The 22,664-nt window shown below is 39.8% G+C and overlaps 1 protein-coding gene across 3 annotated transcripts in view; it reads left to right on the plus strand.

Annotated features, from left to right (window-relative positions):
• LOC120432464 (protein Shroom) overlaps positions 1–22,664 on the plus strand; it is a 371,160-nt gene that overhangs the window by 79,681 nt on the left and 268,815 nt on the right. For all 3 annotated transcript variants that reach the window (XM_039597692.2, XM_039597693.2, XM_039597694.2), the window contains exon 2: positions 19,613–19,935. In XM_039597692.2, the coding sequence (XP_039453626.1) occupies positions 19,613–19,935 (323 nt within the window). The remainder of the gene's footprint in view (positions 1–19,612; positions 19,936–22,664) is intronic.

Raw genomic sequence — 22,664 nt, forward strand, 5'->3', positions numbered from 1 at the left:
GGACCAATTAGCGCGCGCGCTTTTTAGGACGTGTTGATTCGATAATTTTTCTAGAAGTAATTGAGTTAGTCCTTCTGGTTGTGAGGTTCACATGCAGTTTTTTGGAATGTGAACGAGAAGCAATTTAATGGTTTGGCTTGGCCCTGATCTTTATGTTTTATGGGTTTGAACTTTTTAAAGATTCGTCGTATTTCCTACTAGGAATGGCAAACATTTGATATTTTTGGTTGTTGCGTAACTTCATGCTAATCTCATACGAGAGTAACCAAATCTTCTGAAAAATTTGAAATAAGCTCTTTAAGTGGGTGTCAAAAGATGTCGCACTAATTCAATTTAGTTTTGAAAGTTTTTAAGTACAAATTTCTATGGAGTTGATATTGAAACTCAATTCAATATCTTATTATTGTTTAGAATCTAAACTTTAGATATTTTTAAATTTCATACCTAATTCGATCAACCTGTCCAGCGTTAATATCCATCCCATTATTGGCGCGATAAAACCTCTTGAAATTTGTTAATCCACTTGCCTTGATGGCGATGACGACCACACTCTTGAAAAAAATAATAAAAATGAACCGCGCCGCTTTCTCGCGATCGGCTCCCGGCTTTGATTGCTTCACGGTTCTGGACCATCCCAGCCAATCGGGAGCCCAGAGAACGAGCTTTGAAGTCAACCGCCGGTTATCATCCAACAAACCTTTTTAAAAACGATGGAAGAGGTTGGAATTTCGGCTCCATTCACATTTGTGTACCACCTTAATGCGAAATTGACCAAATTCCGCCGGATTCTTCGGCAAATTGGCAAACTTTCAGAATATTTAGGTCTCTTGAGTAGGCCTCAAATGAGGGAAGGGAAATTGGCACTAAAACTTCTTCAATGTGAAACGGAAAGATTTTCTAAGGAATTTGCAATGAAAGTTGAAAGAATCCAACTGCACTATTTCTGCTCAATAAACCAATATAATGCTGTACTGAAACCATTTTTGAAATTTTTGTAATTTTATATTTTATTTTGAGTTCGACATTTGATTCCGAAGCATTTTCGTGAACTAGAATTTGTAACTAAATCAGCACTAGTATAGCATTACATCGGAATATAGAGCAGATATAGTGCAAGTTAACTCTCTGTAGCCAACACCAAAGCAAAGTGTTTCGTCTAATCATGATTGATTCTCGATTCGAGCTCAATTAATTTGCCTCGCGGCCATGGATGGGACGGATTAGAGGCCTCAGCGCTATAGTCATCTTTAACCAGAAGAAGAACCAGCTTTCCGAGAGCGTCAATATTATTATGCATTTTTCTCCCTGCCATTACGGATTAGTGATGTAAAGCTGCCAGTTTCGCCGGATGCTGGGGCTGCTCTTCTCGGCGTGAACACATGTTGCGAGGCTGGTGTTTCTGCTACTGGTTTTTTGAATAATTTACATTCAGCTTGTTGTTGGCAGTCGTTGGCGGGCGAGTAAATATAAATTTCCCCCCTCCATTTATGATGGTTGATTTTTGCATAAACAAATAAACATCGGCTGAGTAATGGTGGCTTTAATCTATCGCGAGAGTGCGGTTCACATTCACTTGGAGTGATTTTAATGAAATTCAATCGATATGATTTCTATTGACGACCCTTGGAAATGGCAAATTTATGATCAGCAGCAGAAACAGCAGCAGGGAGTCGCGTTCTGTATTCGAGCTGAATTATGCGCAGACTTTTCAAGTGCGTACACGTAATTTGAATTCACTGCGTGTGAGCAGTCATTACCATTCTTGTCGCGACAGGTACTGGCCAGATATTAATCAAACAGGACTAATGGAGTTCTGCATGCACCAGATAACGGTGTTATGTGCTCCTGTTATGGTTAGTTTAGTGAACGAGACTTGTTTTATGACTGCATCTTTCGAAAGAAGCTGTTCAACGAATGTCCCGAATTTTCTAGGTTACCGTAGAACACCTCTAATACTTGTACGGAGGAGATCAACTCGGCAGCCTACTCGCCGCACTCTCCAATCAATCCATCATAAAATACGTATCCCCGATCTGATGGATTGGGAACCCGTTAATCCGTCCGACGGCCGTGAATACGTGTGGTGGTGGCGCACGGAATGACATTTGTGGTGATGTTCGATGAAATATTGCGCGCGCTGGTCTATCCCCTTGGTCCACCGGTCCACCCCTCGCGGCGTTCAATTAATCAATAATGGTAAGAATTTATTACATTTACAATTCAATAAAATAAACCAAACCAGCTAACGAGAGCTGGTGAAGACCAAGATCTCGGGCCAATTTCTAGCTCAACTCGTACGCGAATAAATCATTTCTCGGTGGCTTCGCAGATGATGCAGGTTGTCTCGTTCCATTTCCAGGGCACTTGTGAACGCGCGCAGAACTCGAATGGTTATGCTAGATGGCAGTCGTCGACGACCACTTTCTACGTACACGAAACATTGTCTGCGAGGGGAACATGTGTGATCCACCCATGCTGTTGCGGCTATCAGCGGGAAGGTATCATTATCAAAACATAACTGTGTAGCGAAACGGGTGGTTACCAAGGTAACCCTTGGCTCGAGGGGTTCTGAGGGAGCATTGAATAATAGTTGGGCAGATCTTTGAATATCTGAAGTGTTGAACTATTTCAAATGCTCAGAATACGGTTGTTAGTGGCTGAGATCGGTTAGAAAATGTACAGTCTTTGAGCTACTCAATCCGGACAAACTTTTAGAGTCTTTAACAGCCCAATACGTTTTCCAAAGTACAAATCCATCCGGTATCATCTTTGTAGAATCTGTATTGTTCTATACCTATTCAAGAGATTTTATCGGATCTCAGACTATCATAAAACTTCAAGTTATTTCTAGGTTGGTACTCGATCTATTTGAGACAAATACAAATAGAAACTGCAGTCTTCCATGACATAGTCTAATCCGAATTCTCTGGTATCAAAATACAGTCATGCCCCAGTTTTGCACGCCTCGGTTTTGCACTTCCCCAGTTTTGATTCGTTCAGCTCCCTCGGTTAAGCACGGTCCAGTGCTTAACTGAAGCACAGAGCTTATGGGATTTTGGCTATATGGGAGACATTGGCTTTAATCGTATGACAAATCATGCAAACATCAAAAATTATAGTGTTTTGGAATCGGGATGATGTCAGCTATCCATAAAAATTATAATTTCATGGAAATTTTCACAAAAATACGTATTTTTCTTGTATTTTGAAAATGCAATATTCCTCTAAAAAAAACTCAAAATTATTTTATGCAATATGGGTATCAAATAATTGGATTTTTTCATACATTTCGAGAATGTAATAACAGCATTTTTGAAAATACTGGTAATTTTCACAAAACTACTTATTTTCGAAAAAAAAACTCCAAATTTCAGTTTTTTACAATATGGGTGTCAAACGATCGGAATTTTGTCATACATTTCGAACGTAAAAAAATAACATTTTATTGTAATTACTCAAAATTTTCACAAAACTACGTTTTTTCGAAAAAAAAATACTCAATATTTCAGTTTTTAACAATATGGATATCAAGCGATCGAGCTTTTTTCATACATTTCGAAAGTTATAATACAATTTTTTTAAATACTCAAAATTTCTACAAAACAACGTATTTTCAAAAAAAAATAATCCAAATTTCATTTCTAACAATATTGCTATCAAACGATCGGGATTTTTTCATACATTTCGAATGTAATACCAACATTTTTTGAAAATACTCATAACTTTCACAAAACTAAGTATATTCGAAAAAATACTTAAAATTTAAGTTGTTTACAATATGGGTATCAAACGATCTAGTTTTTATTCATACATTTCAAATGTAATAACATTTTTTTTTTGAAAATGCTCAAAATTTTCACAACACAATGTTTTTTTCGAAAAAATACTGAAATTTTCAGTTATTGCTACTCATATTGTAAAAAACTAAAATTTTGAGAATTTTTAAAAAATACGTAGTTTTGTGAAATTTTTTAAGCATTTTCAAAAAATGTTGTTATTACATTCGAAATTTTTGAAAAAAATCCGATCATTTGACCCATATCGTGAAAAATTGAAAATTTGAGTATTTTTTTTTAAATACGTAGTTTTGTGAAAATTTTCAGTATTTTCCCAAAATGTTGGTATGACATTCGAAATGTATGAAAAAATCCCGATCGTTTGATTGTAAGAAATGAAATTTTGATTATTTTTTTCGAAAATACGTAGTTTTGTGGAAATTTTGAGTACTTTCAATAAATAAATGGTATTACATTCGAAATGCATGAAAAAAATTTATATCGTGAAAAACTGAAATCTTGAGTATTTTTTCAAAAATACTTAGTTTTGTGAAAATTTGAGCATTTTCAAAGAATGTTGTTATTACATTCGAAATGTATGAAAAAAAACCCGATCATTTGATACTCATATTTCAATAACAATTAATGGCATTTTCCAAATACAGGAATAATACGTATTTTTGTGAAAATTTTTATGTAATTTTTTTGCAATGGATAGCTGCTATCATCATTTCAAAACATTATAATGTTTTGATGATTGCATGATTATTCATACGATTATAGCCAATATCTCCCATTTAGCCAAAATCCCATAAGCTCTGTGATTCAGTTATGCACGACTCGGTTTTGCATCCCCCATATGCGGTACTAAAACGATGTATGACTGTATCACGAAACTTTAAGATTACATGTTGGCCTTCGATTTTCAGACAGCTTTGATAGGTTCAATATTTGTTTCAAAGAATCTGTTTTGTCCTATACTACTCAATTTAGATTGAATAAAATTGTTTTGCCGGGACCGTGGTGTAGGGGTAAGCGTGGTTGCCTCTCACCCAGTCGGCCTGGGTTCGATCCCAGACGGTCCCGGTGGCATTTTTCGAGACGAGATTTGTCTGATCACGCCTTCCGTCGGACGGGAAGTAAATGTTGGCCCCGGACTAACCTAAAAAAAAAAAAGGTTAGGTCGTTAGCTCAGTCCAGGTGTAGGAGTCGTCTCCCTGGGTCCTGCCTCGGTGGAGTCGCTGGTAGACAGTTTGGACTCACAATCCAAAGGTCGTCAGTTCGAATCCCGGGGTGGATGGAAGCTAAGGTGTAAAAAGAGGTTTGCAATTGCCTCAACAATCAAGCCTTCGGACACTTAGTTTCGAGTAGGAATCTCGCAATCGAGAACGCCAAGGCAATGCTGTAGAGCGAATAATTTGATTTGATTTTTTTTGAAAATTGTTTTGTTTTATCTGGTTTAAATACCAAGCTTTATACAGAATTTTAATACAAAAATGTAACAGGCAATCAACAGGTCAAGAAGCTTTCAAAGAAACATTTTAAAGGGTTTTTTGAATACAAAGAGAATCCGAAATATGATGAAAATCCGATTTCACGAACCACTGCAAAATAAACAATTGTTATTTTTCGTGACGGTACAACGCTTCCTTATACCCCCTTTTTAAAAGTCATGTTTAATTTTATTCTTACAACATCTGCTTTTATCAATAAGAGGTCTTATAAATGAGTCATTTTACTATCAAAATCCGTTTAGAATGATTTAAAAATGCTGGCAAAAATTAAAAATTTCCAACATTTATACATTTTACAAGTTCTGCTAACACATATGATCCAAAGTTCAACTTGAAAAACTGCTTGGTAAAAAAGTGCTAAGAATCTGTCAGATCAGTTCCGTAACATAGCCAAAGTAGATCTGACCCACCAAGGGTTAGCCATCAACGCCAAGTCTAGCCCGGTTCTATTGGCGGCGGGTGCATTCCCCCCTAGACCTGTGTAGGGCTTCGCAGCTCGTCGTACGTGTAACACGCGATGCAATTAAGAGATAATAAAGTGATTCTTTTCTCTCCCTTACCATTTTTGGGCTTTCCCACCGTGAATTGTGTCTCGCTGTAAAAGGTAGCTCTCGCCGGGGGATTGCTCGATAGTGTTTCAAGGTCGATCGCCCTTTCGATTGCACCACGGTACCGTTAGTTGGTCAACCACAATCAACTTGTTGGCTCCGTCAATTCTAATCAAACCCCGGGTGATGGCGGACCTTGCATAACTCCACGATCCCGCGCTCGACTCAAATTAGTACCCAAATTGGATCATCAATCACGACGTCGGATGCACCCGCGAGCGAGATCGTTCTGTAGAACAAAACTGTCGATCTTCGGGTCGTCGCGATCCGATCGATCATTCCCAAATCTCAAACTCGGTAGCGGCTTCGCCGCGAAAACGAAACTTGCTGTTGAACATCACTGCAAGCGGTATAGACCACGGCCGGTCCGGTCGCATCGCATCGAGTGGGGTGCCTCTTTGACATATTAGATACGCTAATGAAACTTCTTCTGCCGGAGGAGGAGGAACCGGTTTTAATCGATACTCTACGGCGGCTAATTCATCGATCATCTCTCCGTGGCCGAGAGCGCAGAAATTTGTTTATTTGTTTGTAACGAATCCATCAATATATTTGATGAACGTGGTCGCGTGGAACCGGTCCCCGGGAAAGCTGCTGCTGCTCCGAGCGGGAACCGGACCCAGCAAATCTGTCCATTATTTATGGGGCTTCGGAAATCATGTCGGGGTCCGACATGTTGAGGTTAGTGTGCGCGCGGTGTTACACTGGCACGGTTATGGACTGGCCACCGGATCAGGTACGGTACTTGACTCGGACTCTCTGCGCGCGGTGGGCATTTAATTACCGTGCACTCCGAGGGTGGCACCGCTAATCGAAGCCGATGGACACCTCTTAGAGATATCGGCGAGCGGTTGGGAGTTGGATTTCTCCGTCGTGAAACACGTGGTGGTCGCCGTCATCATGATCGTCGCCCGTGCAGTGACTTTTAATCACTGTGATTATTCAATTATGAAAGCAAACGGCTGCCTGCTTTGGGATTAACGGACTAGGGGGCTTGATCTAAAGTGGCGTGACGAGCAGTTATCGTATGGAATGCTGAAGGTCTCCATGACGGGGGGACGACAAATTGGCGGCGGCACGTCAACGAAAGCGAGAGTGTCAAGGTTAGGGGAAATCGTGCTTAGGGAGTCGTTGATTCTTGGACTCGATCAATCTGTTTCTATGTTCATGCATATATGCATGAATTTTCAAAGGCTTGTTCTTCACTAAACTAAGACTAACAAAATATAAAGGAAATCAAGACGAGAGAAAGACTAGTTTTCAGAAGACAAAAACTTTAAAAAAAAAATTAAAAATAGATTTCAGCAGTCTAAGAATTCTTTAAATCAGATAAGAACCTAGTGTCCTGTGATGTTAAATTTAAAATGTTTTGAAATTAAAGGAATCAATCTGCAAATCAGAATGGAGACTCATTTTCAAATACAGTAGACAGTTCTCTACGAAAGCGGTATTTTTTCATAAATTTTAATTTTTGTATTTTTTAATCCGGTTGAAACTTTTTTGGTGCCTTCGGTATGCCCAAAGAAGCCATTTAGCATCATTAGTTTGTCCATATAATTTTCAATACAAATTTGGCAGCAGCCCATATAAAATTGATATATACAAATTCAAAAATCTGTATCTTTTGAAGAACTTTTTGAACGATTTAGTGTCTTCGGCAAAGTTTTAAAACTCACTTTTTGTCACTAAAACTTGATTTGCAAAAAAAAACAATATTTTTTTTATTTTCTGATATATATTGATCATACAAATTTTCTACTTCATTTTTCGATGTAAAATCGAATTTGCAATCAAAAAGTAGTTCAGTGAAATTTTGATTAAGTGCACCGTTTTTAAGTTATAACCATTTTTATTTTTGAAAAGCAGGGACAATTCTCTATATTTAGCTTTATTGAACGTTGTTGATTCGACCCTAAGTTGCAAAGATTTAAAAAACCCGATTTAATCCCACCTGGGGTGAGATAGAGCCTTTCTTACTAAAGAATATAACGATGGTAGAACTTCTTTCAATTCATAACATTGACTTTGTTTAGAAGAAGAAGAAAGTCTTATGATGAAAGCAAAGTATTATAAATGATATGATTTCCAAAAGAAACAAAAAACGCCATTTTCACCAAAAGAATATTTTTAATCGTACATATTCTTAATCAAACAAGCGTTTATGACAAACGCGAGCATAGCAAGCTTCACATGCGCCAGTGACAACGCACACCGCGGTAGGCGCAAAGAAAAACCGAGGTATAAGTGAACCGCGTGTGCCGCACGGTGCAGGGAAGATAGCCATTCAGCTTCTACGAATGTGACAGAGTCAGAGATAGCTATTTTTACAACCGCACCACTACACACTCAATCGCGAGAACCTTCGGTAGAAAGCCATTGGCGTCGCCAGCATTGAAAACTTTGAAAACGATATAAACGATGAAAAGCTTAGAAAGCTTCTATTGGAATCCAATGAACCCTGTTAAATAAACTTACGAAATCACGAAAAAATTATATCTTCTTTTAGGCGATTTTCGGAGCACACGGAAAACAAATAGATTGTAGCCGGATGAATGTCCTATGTCACAAAAGTTTTTAAATAAACATTGGACAGTGATGCAAAAACAAACAGGGCAAAAGAAACCGAAAAGCTACGATATCTTACATGTTGTAGGAAACATCGGTAGACAAGCTACTACAAACGAGTATAAGTCGAGCCAGCAAATATATGCGCCAGCATTCTCGCGCCAGTATTCGAAGCTCAACTTGACAACTTGTCGACTTGGCGACGAAGCGTCGAAAATCGATGCAGTGTGATTTTTTGACGATTTTTCCGATTAAAATTCATGCTAAATCGACATATTTACGAAGATGGAAATGACGTCCTGGCTTAAAGTAAAACCTATACCTTTCTTTAGTAAGAAAGGCAAAAAGTAAATCGTTCTAAAAATTGATCGGGATTGCCGATCGATGTCGAATTTGTTTCAGATGCTCACTCATGGTCTGTACTATGAATGTAGCAAGAAATTTTGAATAAAATCAGAAATGAAAAATGTTGGCGAAGGTCACCAGGTGGGCTTTTACCTTTTTTTAGGGATTTTTTTTCTTATGGTAGGTCAATCAAACGGCTCTAACTCCAGAACCATATTATGAATCTGGATGAAAATTTGGGAGGTTGTAGGGCTCGAAAAATGCAATTTTTGAGATAAATAAAAGATATGAAAATGAAAAAAATTGACCATATTTTCATTTGAAAACTGTGTATTTTGTTGAAAAGTCTGGCCGCATCCGAAAACAGATGGATATTTCGAAATTTGCGTGGCAACTCGCCCAGGTTCAGCACACTAGCTTTCGTCTGCATTTAGAAGAATCGAAATCGGATATATGGGAGCTGAGAACGGCGCGACACAAAATTTAGCAAAATTTTACCACATACGAACATCACTCGACCTCCACGGAATTTATTTTCTCAAAATTTGAGGGTTGGAGATAGACGAGTTCTGTCAAGGTGAATCGATAGAGCGTCGAAAATCGATGCAGTGTGATTTTTTGACGATTTTTCCGATTAAAATTCATGCTAAATCGACATATTTACGAAGATGGAAATGACGTCCTGGCTTAAAGTAAAACCTATACCTTTCTTTAGTAAGAAAGGCAAAAAGTAAATCGTTCTAAAAATTGATCGGGATTGCCGATCGATGTCGAATTTGTTTCAGATGCTCACTCATGGTCTGTACTATGAATGTAGCAAGAAATTCTGAATAAAATCAGAAATGAAAAATGTTGGCGAAGGTCACCAGGTGGGCTTTTACCTTTTTTTAGGGATTTTTTTTCTTATGGTAGGTCAATCAAACGGCTCTAACTCCAGAACCATATTATGAATCTGGATGAAAATTTGGGAGGTTGTAGGGCTCGAAAAATGCAATTTTTGAGATAAATAAAAGATATGAAAATGAAAAAAATTGACCATATTTTCATTTGAAAACTGTGTATTTTGTTGAAAAGTCTGGCCGCATCCGAAAACAGATGGATATTTCGAAATTTGCGCGGCAACTCGCCCAGGTTCAGCACACTAGCTTTCGTCTGCATTTAGAAGAATCGAAATCGGATATATGGGAGCTGAGAACGGCGCGACACAAAATTTAGCAAAATTTTACCACATACGAACATCACTCGACCTCCACGGAATTTATTTTCTCAAAATTTGAGGGTTGGAGATAGACGAGTTCTGTCAAGGTGAATCGATAGAGCGTCGAAAATCGATGCAGTGTGATTTTTTGACGATTTTTCCGATTAAAATTCATGCTAAATCGACATATTTACGAAGATGGAAATGATGTCCTGGCTTAAAGTAAAACCTATACCTTTCTTTAGTAAGAAAGGCAAAACAGGAAAATTGATGTTTCCTAAGTTGGAGATCGAAGCAAACTGTGCGCGGGTTCGGACGTTCAAATTTTTTCTCGCTGTCATTTTGTGAAAAAATCTAGAACTTGAAAAAAAAGTGTGGTGTAGTGGAATTTGAAGGCAAATCACGGGATGGTGCCATTGAAAATACGGTTTCCGCGATTCGTCGGGGCGATTGCTACCCCAGAAGGTGCCGGGAACTACGAACTCTCATCAATACCAGCGAGCTGTTGGATTTGGACCAAGGATCGATTTCTAAAGAAATTCATCAAGGCTTGCAGCAGCACATCAACACCCCAGCAGTATCCGTTCAGGCGAGATCTGTTTCTATGCTGGAAGCTAGAAGACGCGTGGCGAATCGGTCGGAATGGACCAACCTCTGAAGTTTTTCTTATTTGGTGAGATCTTTCCTATATAAATATCAAAATACTCTTTCACTTATACTAACATTCATTCAGATCAACAAAGACAAACCACGCCAATTTAACTATATACGCGGTAGGGTGTCCCTTTAGTCGTTCGCTGTGAGTTGTGGATTGCCTGCTTCTCTAATGAAGGTTCGGCTGAGGGGGTATGCTTATTAATTTCTCGTCGCTCCATACCCTCAGTGACGTGATGGGAGCAAGGGCGTCTATGCGAAGTGTCCCTACACCCGCTACAAATTTCCGGCGCTTGGGAAGGGAAGCGGGAAACCATTTTGATCTATGCGCCGGTATTTGTAGCATTAAAATTCGTGCAAAAAAACTTATGCACGTGGGTGTACAGATTATGGAGTAAAAGATGATCGAATTGTTCACCTAGCGCTCACATTTGTTTCGGGACCAAGTTGCCTGCGGGAATGGGGATCATACATACATACATACATACATAGGAAAATTGATGTTTCCTAAGTCTCACCCAAACAACTTGCCATTATCTAATGTCGACATCTCAGCAACTTATGGTCCGATTTTCAATGTTAAAATATGAAACATTTGTGAAATTTTCCGATCTTTTCGAATTATTTTTTTTCCATAATTTTTAAACCAAGACTCACATTTTAAAAGGGCGTTATATTGAATTGTTTGAAAATCAAAAAAAAAAAAAAATAAAGAAAGTGTTTTTTTGCAAATTAAGTTTTAGTGACAAAAAGTGAATTTAAAAATCACCCTAATTTTTAACCGTGTATCATTTTTGTTCAGTGTAGTCCTTATCCATATCTACAACTTTGCCGAAGACACCAAACCGATCAAAAAATTCCTTCAAAAGATAAAGATTTTTTAATTTTCATACATCATTTTTATATGGGCAGCTGTCAAATTTGAATGGAAAATTATATGTACAAACTAGTCTAGTAACATAACAGCATAACACTAACAGATCACTCACTTGTTTTCGGTAGTTTAAGACTAATGAGTCCAAACTAAATTGGAGCTAGTTTTTTGTATTCTTAGATACACATCAACCGAAAAACATAGAATTTAAATTAAACCGATTTTGGGGACCATCCATAAACCACGTGGACACTTTAGGGGGGGTATGGCGATTGTCCACGATCCATACAAAAAAGTTTTTTTTGTATGGACAATTGTCCACGAGGGGGGGAGGGGGGGGGTTATAGATTCCCAAAAAAGTGTCCACGTGGTTTATGGATGGTCCCTTGCGAAACACAGCCATTTGAAAATATTGTAGTTTTACTGAATTCCTTCAAGCATTTCCTGTCCCAGAAGTTAATTTATCATCTTGTTCCCGCCTGTGCACTACATAACTTTGGCACCCCATCCGGGCCACTCAAAACCGGAATGTACTTGCGACACGCGCGTGTCCACGCCAGGTTCCGCTGAAGAATGCATCAATAACTCGTCCAAACTGACAGCACTGGCTGCAGTGCAGTGCAACCAAATTCAGGCGTCGTCAGGGTAGAAAGTGGTTTGGCGAACATGAATTACCTCGCTCTTCCTGGTCCTACCGGTACCTGGGCCCGGTATTGTGCTGGGTTGATCCCGCTGCAAGGTTCCAGCAGCAGCAAGGTATTCGGGAATAATACCCATAAATTATTCGCCCGTGTTAACCGTTTCATAAATTTTTCTGGGTCTCTCTCTCTCGGGCAGAGCTCGTGAAGGACAGGCGAAAATTTGTACCGTCCATGTTTTGCGTTGATGCGGAGGCGGATCTTGTCCCGCGCGATGTAGTTTAGTTGGCTGCCGTTTTGGGGTGATCGGAGATCACGAAAGGTCCTGGCGGCCGCCGCCAGGTCCTGGCCGGCCCTCCTGAGTTATGTTCGCGTGCTTGGGCGCGCTGTATTCCATTATCGCGAAGCGCGAGGGGGATGTTTAATTAATTTCCAACCCGGACGACCGAGTGGCACCACACGGGCAGGTTGAGGGTCGACGTGGTTCCGATTAGCAATTTTAATTTTTGCGAGCGCGTCCTCACCGCGCAGAAGTTGCTGATCATTGTCGCCGCGGTCGCCGATCTTTGGCGCGAAAACGGCTCAAGGGTTCTAGGATGAGCCGGGCGAGATGATCGTGTAGGCTTCATTTGTAATTCTGCTTTGTGGAGGGAGGACGAGAACTGGCGTCAGGCTGTCGCGTGGTCTTTTTGTGGAATTTAATCAACGTTGTTGAGGCTTTGTTCAACATGTGCAGAAGCTCGCCGAATTTGTTATGGGCTGATCTTCGTGAACTCGATCGATAGCCGGCGCATGGCTAACCTGTGTATGCTGAAAAAACTCAACATGGTCAAGTTGCAAAATCCAGAACTTCTGAAGATCATTTCAAATATCAACATTGATTCAGTTCAACAGCTTCATTTGGTCTTCCAGATACAGAAAATTGTTACGTAACTCAGTAGTTCGTTTGAAAAACATCTCGATCCCACTTGATTAGGGAAACCTTTACAACGTTACTTCCGTCCATTATTAGTGTGTTGCATGCATATCATGTCACCTGCACCAAATTAACTCCACATTTGTACGGTTTCCTCGTCACGACTCCCCGAACGCTGCTGCCCGACTTCTTCGAACACCTCACTTTGAGAGCTGCCCACGAAAAAAAAAGAACGCCGGACACATTCCAAACAAGTCAACATAATGAACTCATTATTTGCACATGCCCGTCGTCGCCGCTGATCCAGGCCTGTGTCTGGTTGCAACGAGATTATCCCGGGCCGAGCGATTATCCTGCCCCGGTTTCACTTTCAGCAGCAGCTGACACCCCGGGCTGACAGGCCGTCCCGACAGCATTCCAAGATAACTGCAAATAGGCTTTTAGTAAGAGGAGTGCGCGCGCGCGCGATTACCTCTTCCCATTCACCGAAGATCTTGCGCAGGGTGTTCGAACCTTGGCGATGACCCGCGCCGGTAGCCCCTGCAGCGCGCGATTCTGGATTGATGTACTGATTTTGATTGCAGCTTTATTCTTGCGAGAATGAAAACGATTAACCGAGGGCTTAACCTTTGCCAATCTGACAGAGCAATCAGACGGAGTTAGTACACAGCTGTAGACGTCCACGGAGATCTACAACCTTTGCGTTGCGTGTTTCAAACAGGGAAATGGCACATCTGTATAGATTTCGCACGATTTGCGTGGAGTTCTGCTGCGCAGAACTAGACGTTTTATTGACCAGTTTTACACCCACGTAGAGTTGGGACTTTGACTTGTTCTATACGCCAAAGTGACTTTACACGATCCAGGATCGAACGTGTCCTGCCCTGCGGGGTTCCGCACCAAGTGGTTGGTGAAAAGGTCGTGGTGATCTTTGCGCAAGAGTCCTGCCGTGAGGGGTGTCACTTCTCACTACCTGCAAAAGTAATGAGCTGCGCGGTCCGCGCTAATGAGAATCGTGAAGGTCTAATAAAGTGCAGATTTTGAGTGATGGTTCAATCGAGTTCAGTTAAAGGTTTGCTCTGCGATTTATCGGAGGTATTAAGCAACAGGTCAGTATTGATATCACATTACAGCAATCTACAGTGATATTTCCCGATCTACAACTTCTTCACCATGTATTAGGCAATCTTTCGGATTGTCAGTCCATCTCTTCATTTCTCGCAAGTGATTAGTCACAGTCAGGCACGCGCAAGCGGTGACTTAATCCATTAAACGCCTCTCTCCACGACGATTGCTGCCGGTATAACTTCATTATTTGCTTACAAATCCCGAGAGTGGTCAAGACAGCGCACAAATCGTTAAAACTAATACCCCTACAACTTGTTGGTAGCAAACAATCCGCCACCATTATCCGACCATCTTGCGGAGACATTGCAGGAAGTTTTTAGTGTTTTTTAAGTCAGGACTAACGTTGTTGTTCCCCCACTAATGAGGTCCCATCTGTCAGGTTCGATGCTTCCTGGCTAGCTGCAAATCCATTAGGCGGATGTACCCTGGCGGAAGCCCGTGAAAGTGACGTTCACCTGCGCGGGATTGTCAATGGGCAGTTTGCGCGTACGTACTGTAATCTGATGTGGAAAACTAGTGGCGACCATTACATATGAAGATATTACCATGCGAATGGAGATTTGTTTCGAGATGAATAATGGGTGCACGGATTGTCGGCGGCTGATGGACGGACGCGTATGAAAGTTGATAGCTAACGCTTTCTTGTTATCTTAAATCTTTGGGATATTGGTAATTCTTTAAATTTCATATCCCTTGTTCAAACATCGTTCACAAAAATATTTCAAATGTAAAAAAATCAGGAGGACAAACTGTTACCGAATATCAATCTAGTTTAGGAAGTTCAGGAACATTCGGTAAATTTTACCGATTTTTTAACTGCTGAACAGTTTGGTAACCTGAAAACTTCCGAATTTAGTAAAATCTTACCAAAATTCGTTAAAGAAGTTTATTATTGTTCATCTTACTACCGATTTTCGGTAGAATTTAGTTCATTTTGACAGATAATTTATCGATATTATCTTTACCGATTAAAATAATTAAATATGTTTTTACTAAGTTTACATTTTGAGTTACATTTTGAGTTTTTACTAAGTTTACATTTTGAGTTTAAGATAATATATCTTATTTGAAAGTCAATGTTGAGTTATCGAGTTGTCTTTTTTGTGTATTCAATTGTTTTTTATCGAGTGAATCCAGATTATTAAGAATTCATGTGATATTTTCTCATTTTTTTGAGCTTTTTTTCGAGAGGCAAAAACTTTAAAAATAATAATAAAATTTATGCAAAAGTGCTTGTTGCCAAATATTTACTTATTGTTTAAGATAATAATAAATAATGACGAAAGTTTTTTGTATGTTTTTTGAAATTTATAGTAACGTTATTCTAAAACATTAAAATTAAGCATTTTCTTAATGTTTTACTACAACCAATACATTTTACAACAGACTATAACAATTTCCAAGTTGAAATTGTATTTCAGATATTTCAAGCAATGTGACAGAATGAACAATAACGTTGAGACGGTCATATTTGCTAAATTCAGTTTTATTTTAAAATGGTCATTCAACAGCTTTGTTATTTCAAGTCCGCCTTCTCTACTCTACCCTTTACATTTATGAACTTATTTAAAAAAAAACATAACCTTTTGATAAATAAAAATATTATGAAGATCTGTACAATATAAGTAAAAGGACATTTTAAATTGAGTGCTCTAAAGAAATTGAGCATAATCAATTGAATAAAAGTACAATTATTATGTTCTAAAGGGAATGCATGAAAAAAATTGCTTTTGAAACCGAATTTCTATCTCATTACGGTTCCGTGCTACAAAATGATGAAACTTTTGATTTTAGCAAATTTCCGGAAATTTGATAAGGTTACACCGGCCCTCCGTCATAATAAATCGGAGATCAAAGTTGTAAATCAAAATATACACATTTAAAAAAACATGATAATATTACAACTGGAAAGGGGTACATCTTGTATGTCAGAAAAAATGTGTAAATTTACCTCTGAAAATATGTAATTTTACCACTTTTCTTGTGTAATGTCGCTTTTTCAGTAAAAATTGAGATAAAATAATGTCATGAAAGAGGTAATTTTAAATTAAGACTAACATTACACAAAGAATGAGAGGATTCAAGTTGATTAACTAGAAAATGTTTTATTTTTCCACTATTTTGAATACGATTCATTTTAGCAGAATTGGATAAGTCAATATTTATGTAATACACCATATTCTTGATTTACACAACGAAATGGGGGTGTTTAATTCGAGAATCGTTTAATAAAAGAATGTCCATGACTTAAATTGAGAATATGACTTAAATTAAGAATCTTTGGGATTTCGTAATTTGTCGGAGAATTTTCAAAATGTATCAATAGTATTTTGTTTAGTCATGTTATAAAAACATTTTAGCATGGTTTTGGAACACCTGGGATGTTCTAGTCCATCCGAAACTTCCGGAAATTTTGTGCAGCAGGCTAACCGAAGAAACAAGTTGAAACTTCAAAATTTTGACAACGGATCCTACCCAGAGTGCTTCAGTGAGTGCGGTAGGCTACAGTGCATTGTTGTAACAACTTATTGGGATGATCTGGGACATCCAAGGACTCCCTGGAGTTAAGATCTGTGGGTCTACCGCTGCAACAAGCAAGAGGTCGACGGATTTTGACCCCGGAACATATCCGCATAGCTTCAGTGAGTATGGTAGACTACTTTGCTGATGAGTAGGAATGTCCTGGGTCATCCAAGGACTCCCTGGAGTTAAGATCTGTTGGTCTACCACCGTAACAAGCAAGAGGTCGACGGATTTTGACCCCGGAATATACCCGCATAGCTTCAGAGAGTATGGTAGACTACTTTGCTGATGTGTAGGGATGTCCTGGGTCATCCAAGGACTCCCTGGAGTTAAGATCTGTGGGTCTACCACCGTAACAAGCAAGAGGTCGACGGATTTTGACCCCGGAACATATCCGCATAGCTTCAGTGAGCATGGTAGACTACTTTGCTGATGTGTTGGGATGTACTGGGTCATCCAAAGACTCCCTGGAGTTAAGATCTGTGGGTCTACTACCGTAACAAGCAAGAGGTCGACGGATTTTGACCCCGGGACATACCGGCATAGCTACAGAGCGTATGGTAGACAACTTTGCTAATGTGTTGGGCTGACTTGGGTCATCCAAGGACTCCCTGGAGTTAAGATCTGGTGGTCAATCATATCTCCAGGGAGTCCTTGGATGACCCAGAACATTTCAACACATCAGCAAATAAGTCTATCATACTCACTGAAGCTATGCGAGTGAGTCCCGGGGTCAAAAACCGTCGACCTCTGGCTTGTTACGGCGGTAGACCCTCAGATCTTAACATCAGGGAGTCCTTGGACGACCTAGTACATCCTAGAACATCAGCAATGTAGTCTACCATACGCTCTGAAGCTATGCGGGTATGTCCCGGGGTCAAAATCCGTCGACCTCTTGCTTGTTACGGTGGTAGACCCTCAGCTCTTAACTCCAGAGAGTCCTTGGATGACCCAAGTCAGCCCAACACATCAGCAAAGTAGTCTACCATGCTCACTGAAGCTATGCGGGTATATTCCGGAGTCAAAATCCGTCGACCTCTTGCTTGTTACGGTGGTAGACCAACAGATCTTAACTCCAGGGAGTCCTTGGATGACCCAGGACATCCCTACACATCAGCAAAGTAGTCTACCATACTCACTGAAGCTATGCGGATATGTTTCTGGGTCAAAATCCGTCGACCTCTTGCTTGTTGCAGCGGTAGACCCACAGATCTTAACTCCAGGGAGTCCTTGGATGTCCCAGATCATCCCAATAAGTTGTTACAACAATGCACTGTAGCCTACCGCACTCACTGAAGCACTCTGGGTAGGATCCGTTGTCAAAATTTTGAAGTTTCAACTTGTTTCTTCGGTTAGCCTGCTGCACAAAATTTCCGGAAGTTTCGGATGGACTAGAACATCCCAGGTGTTCCAAAACCATACTAAAATGTTTTAATAACATAACTAAACCAAATACAATTGATAAATGATGAAAATTCTCCGACAAATTACATAATCCCAAAGATTCTTAATTTAAGTCATATTCTCAATTTAAGTCATGGACATTCTCATTTTAAGTCATGACTTAAAAAAAGTTGCGAAAATCGAGAATCGTTTAAAAAAAGGTGACTTAAAAAAAGAATATGGTGTACTTCACAGTGATATTTTTCAAATTTTGTCATGTCTATGCTATGGTAACGTCATGATTCGAAATCCGGACACTTAGTAGCATATCATTTTTGTTATAGCTGGCAAAAAAATCATATAATAAGTTGGAAATGTAGAAATATCACCAGGATGTAGTATAAACAGTCAGTTTCAAGAAAATGCATGCAAAATAAGTCTTTTCTAATCATTTTTCATCAGAATTTGAAAATTAAAATGACTTGTTGTGCTTCGAATCCCGGACACTGATAAAAGCTGATTCGAAATCCGGACACTTTTGCTTCGAATTCACTCGATCACACTTCGAACACTCGATTTTACTTATGAATCGCACAAATTTGGATTGAAATTTTAGTGAATGGCTTTCTTTAGGTCTCAAATAAGCTGTTAACATCAAAACATTCGATAGTTTATATACAAATTTGCTAGAATTTAAAGAAATCGAAACCATAAATTTCTGCTTTGGCTTCCCGGTGCTTCGAACGCCTATGAAATATTTCAAGTGAAATGTTTCGCATATTTGGTAAACTTATAATTTTACTGTATTTAATTGTTTTGGCATTAACTACAGCGTTCAAACAAACTTTAAATGAAAGTTGATGTTGGAATTCATCAAATAACACAGTTTTGACATTCATAATGTGAACTTATATCCAAATAATTGATAAAACAAGATGAAGTGTCCGGGTTTCGAAGCGTCCGGGAATTCGAATCATGACGTTATGACTTATCGCTAATTTGAGCCCTTTTGGAGACTCTAACTAGTACTTCCTAATCTTTACGACTACCGTTGCAGCGATGCGACCGTGAGAAAGCTCGGCCAACTCCCCCCGAGCTTACAGCACTTATGTTAACGCACATTTCTGTAATTATGATTGTCACGCAAGACGCGCGCAGCTCAACTTTCCATACTGTTCTTCTCCTCCACCCCTTGGGGAAGGTGGCGTGTCTCTACGTTGCAGGCCATTGCCATCTAGCCCGGCGGTTGCTGGTTACATCAGCGGAAATTACAGCCAAGCGACAGCCAGGGCGTCATAAAATTGTCGATTTCTCGATGTCTCAAGCGACGCGATCGCGATCGCGTCGAGTTTAAATTAGAATCGCTGGTTGATTGCCAACTCCTATTTTCAATTACTGCTCTTACGAGCAAATCAGACCCGCTTATTGCCGACGCAAGTACGACTGTTTGCCGTAATTAATAGCCCTCCTCTTCCCTTTTAATTTTCCAGGACGATCAGATGAGCACCACATCGAGCACGACGCCGCATCCACCGCACCACCACCATCTGCTGCACACGAACGGTTCCGGGCCGGGACACCACCACGGCGGCCATCACCACCATCACGGGCATCACCTGCTGGCGGGCAGCGGTCACAACACCCCAGGGCTCCCCGGCAGCAACCTGACCCAGGCCGGCCTGGAGGAGTACAGCAGGTCGTACTACGAGCAAACCATGTACCACCACCAGAAGCAGTCCTCGTACGCGCAGTCCGAGGGGTACCACAGCTACGTGTCCAGCTCGGACTCGAGCTCGACGCCGTTTCTCGATCGGTGAGTTGAAGTCAATCTTATCGGTGATCCAAACGCACTTTGTTTATCACATCACATCTGCGCCGAGATCTGATCTACCGCGGCTTCGCTTAAGCCGCAATTCCAATCATTAAACGCGACTTAACATTCTTGCAAATTGGACGCGTGATTCCCAGGCTGTAATAGTAGTGTTGTCGTGGTCAGCCAGTCGCCCTCATGAACATGATCATAAATCCGGGGCGCGTTAATATGAGGCTGGGTTGGCTATTTACATAGATTCGAGCTTGGAGTTGGGACACAGGTTGCCGGTCGAATGTGTATCAGAGAAGGGAGATAAGCTGGCATAGTTGCGACGAAGGTGAATGGATTGTGAATGGTTCTGAGTGGGAGATCGATGTTCGAGATAAGTTTAAACGGGGTAGGGAATTTTTGTACTGGAGCTTGCCCGGTTTCGATACAATGTTAGAAATTGCTTCGCAAGCCGGTAATTGCCTGGGAGATAACGTTCAAAATGTATTTAATTTTTATTGAAATTGTTTTTGCTTATTGATCTTCGAGAGAATGTAGCAGATTCAGTGATTAAAATTGCAGTAAAACAAACAAACTATTCCTTGCTTAGTCCAGCTAAGAACTTTCTCCTTAGGAAACATTTCCACATCGCATCACGACTTTCCGTTGTAACGCATCATCTAGGTTTCTGTTTCACTGATGACCCGCGTTGAGCGGGCTCCATATCGTATTCTCTCACGACCTGCCCCCGTCAATAGTGCTGGAGAGGTTTCGTACCGACACTATTGTACGGTTCAACACTCTAATCTTGACGGGGGGAATCTCGCGAAAAAAAGCTCAACTTTCGTTCTCATCCCCATCCATCCCTGAAGCCCAGTGTCAGCACCCTAACAAACCATGAATCACGCCGGCGGCTGCTCCTTCGCCGCTGATAATGATGGTTTTCACACCGTGGTACTCACCGCGGTGAGGGTGGAACAAAATGGGTAAACACACACGAGTTGGATGAGGGTGGTCACCTGTGGTGGGAGAGGAGGTGGCGGGGCTTATTACCCATGGTCTATTTGGGGTAACCTTAATTTTTGAACTGCTTCACACCTTCCTCGAAGACGCAGCACGGTCGACGTACGACCTCGTGGGGTAGTTCTAAAATTACGAAGATGCTTTAGAAATACTACATCGGTTATTAGTCATCGAAAATTGGACAAAATTTATTACCGATTTTGTTTTGTTTTGAATATTTGAGTAAAACTTACTTAAGTTTGTAGTTTGAAACAGTCCACGCCTGCTATGAACAGCCCATCGATCATTGGTCAACATTTTTCACAATTTTTTTAATCTAATAAAAGTTGGTTATTGAAAATTGGAAATTAGTCATAGTTCATTGGTCATTTTTGTCAAAGTCCACGTCAACATTTTTGTAATTTTTTGGTTATTGGTCAACATTTTTGACATTTTTTTAAATTTCTAGGTTAGATTAGACTAGTAAAAGTTCACGTCTGATATGAACAGCCCATTGGTCATTGGTCATAGTACAATGATCATTTTTGACATGGTTCACGTCTGCTATGAACAGTCCATTGATCATTGGTAATTGGTTATTGGTCATTGGTCATTGGTCAACATTTTTGATTTTTTTTTTTTAATTTTTTAGGTTAGATTAGAATAGTAAAATTTTTGACATTTTTTTTAATTTCTAGGTTAGATTTGAATAGTAAAAGTCCACGTCTACGCTATAAATAGCCCAGTGGTCATTGGTCATTTCAAATTGGACATTGGTCATAGTTAATTTGTCATTTTTGACAAAGTCCACGTCTGCTACACGGAGAAAAAAGAGTTCTCAAAATCGTGAACAAGCGTTCATGAAAATGGGAACCACGAACAAAGTGTTCAAATCCCATGGTACGTTTTTGGAAATCGTACCATGGGATTTGAACACTTTGTTCGTGGTTCCCATTTTCATGAACGCTTGTTCACGATTTTGGAAACTCTTTTTTCTCCGTGTATGAACAACCCATTGATAAATGGCCATTGAAAATTGGACATTGGTCATAGTTCATTTGTCATTTTTGAAAAAGTTCACGTCTGCTATAAACAACCCAGTGGTCATTGGTCATATTTCATTTGTCATTTTTGACAAGGTTCACGTCTCCTATGAACAACCCATTGGTCATTGGCCGTTGGAAATTGGCCATTGGAAATTGGCCATTGATCAACATTTTTGACATTTTTTTTAATTACTAGGTGAGATTAGTCTAATAGAAGTTGAAGTCTGCTATGAACAGCCCATTGGTCATTAGGAAACGGTCATAGTTTATTGGTAGTTGTTGAACTATTTTTTTTAAATATCTTGAAAAGTCCACGTCTGTTATGAACAGCCCATTGGTCATTGGTCAACATTTTTGGTTTTTTTGAATTTCTAGGTTAGATTAGTCCAATTTCTACGTTGAGTTGGTCCACGTCTGCTATGAACAACCCATTGGTCATTGGCCATTGGAAATTGGACAAAGGTCATAATTCATTGGTAATTTTTAACAAAGTCCACGTCTGCTATAAACAGTCCATTGGTCATTTTGGTCATTTTGGTAATTTTTGTCATTTTGGTCATTTTGATCATTTTTGTTATTTTGGTGATTTTGGTCATTTTGGTCATTTTGGTCATTTTGGTCATCATGGTCATTTTGGTCATTTTGGTCATTTTGGTCATTTTGGTCATTTTGGTCATTTTGGTCATTTTGGTC

Source organism: Culex pipiens, chromosome 2, assembly GCF_016801865.2.
Source record: "Culex pipiens pallens isolate TS chromosome 2, TS_CPP_V2, whole genome shotgun sequence".
Lineage (NCBI taxonomy): Eukaryota > Metazoa > Arthropoda > Insecta > Diptera > Culicidae > Culex > Culex pipiens.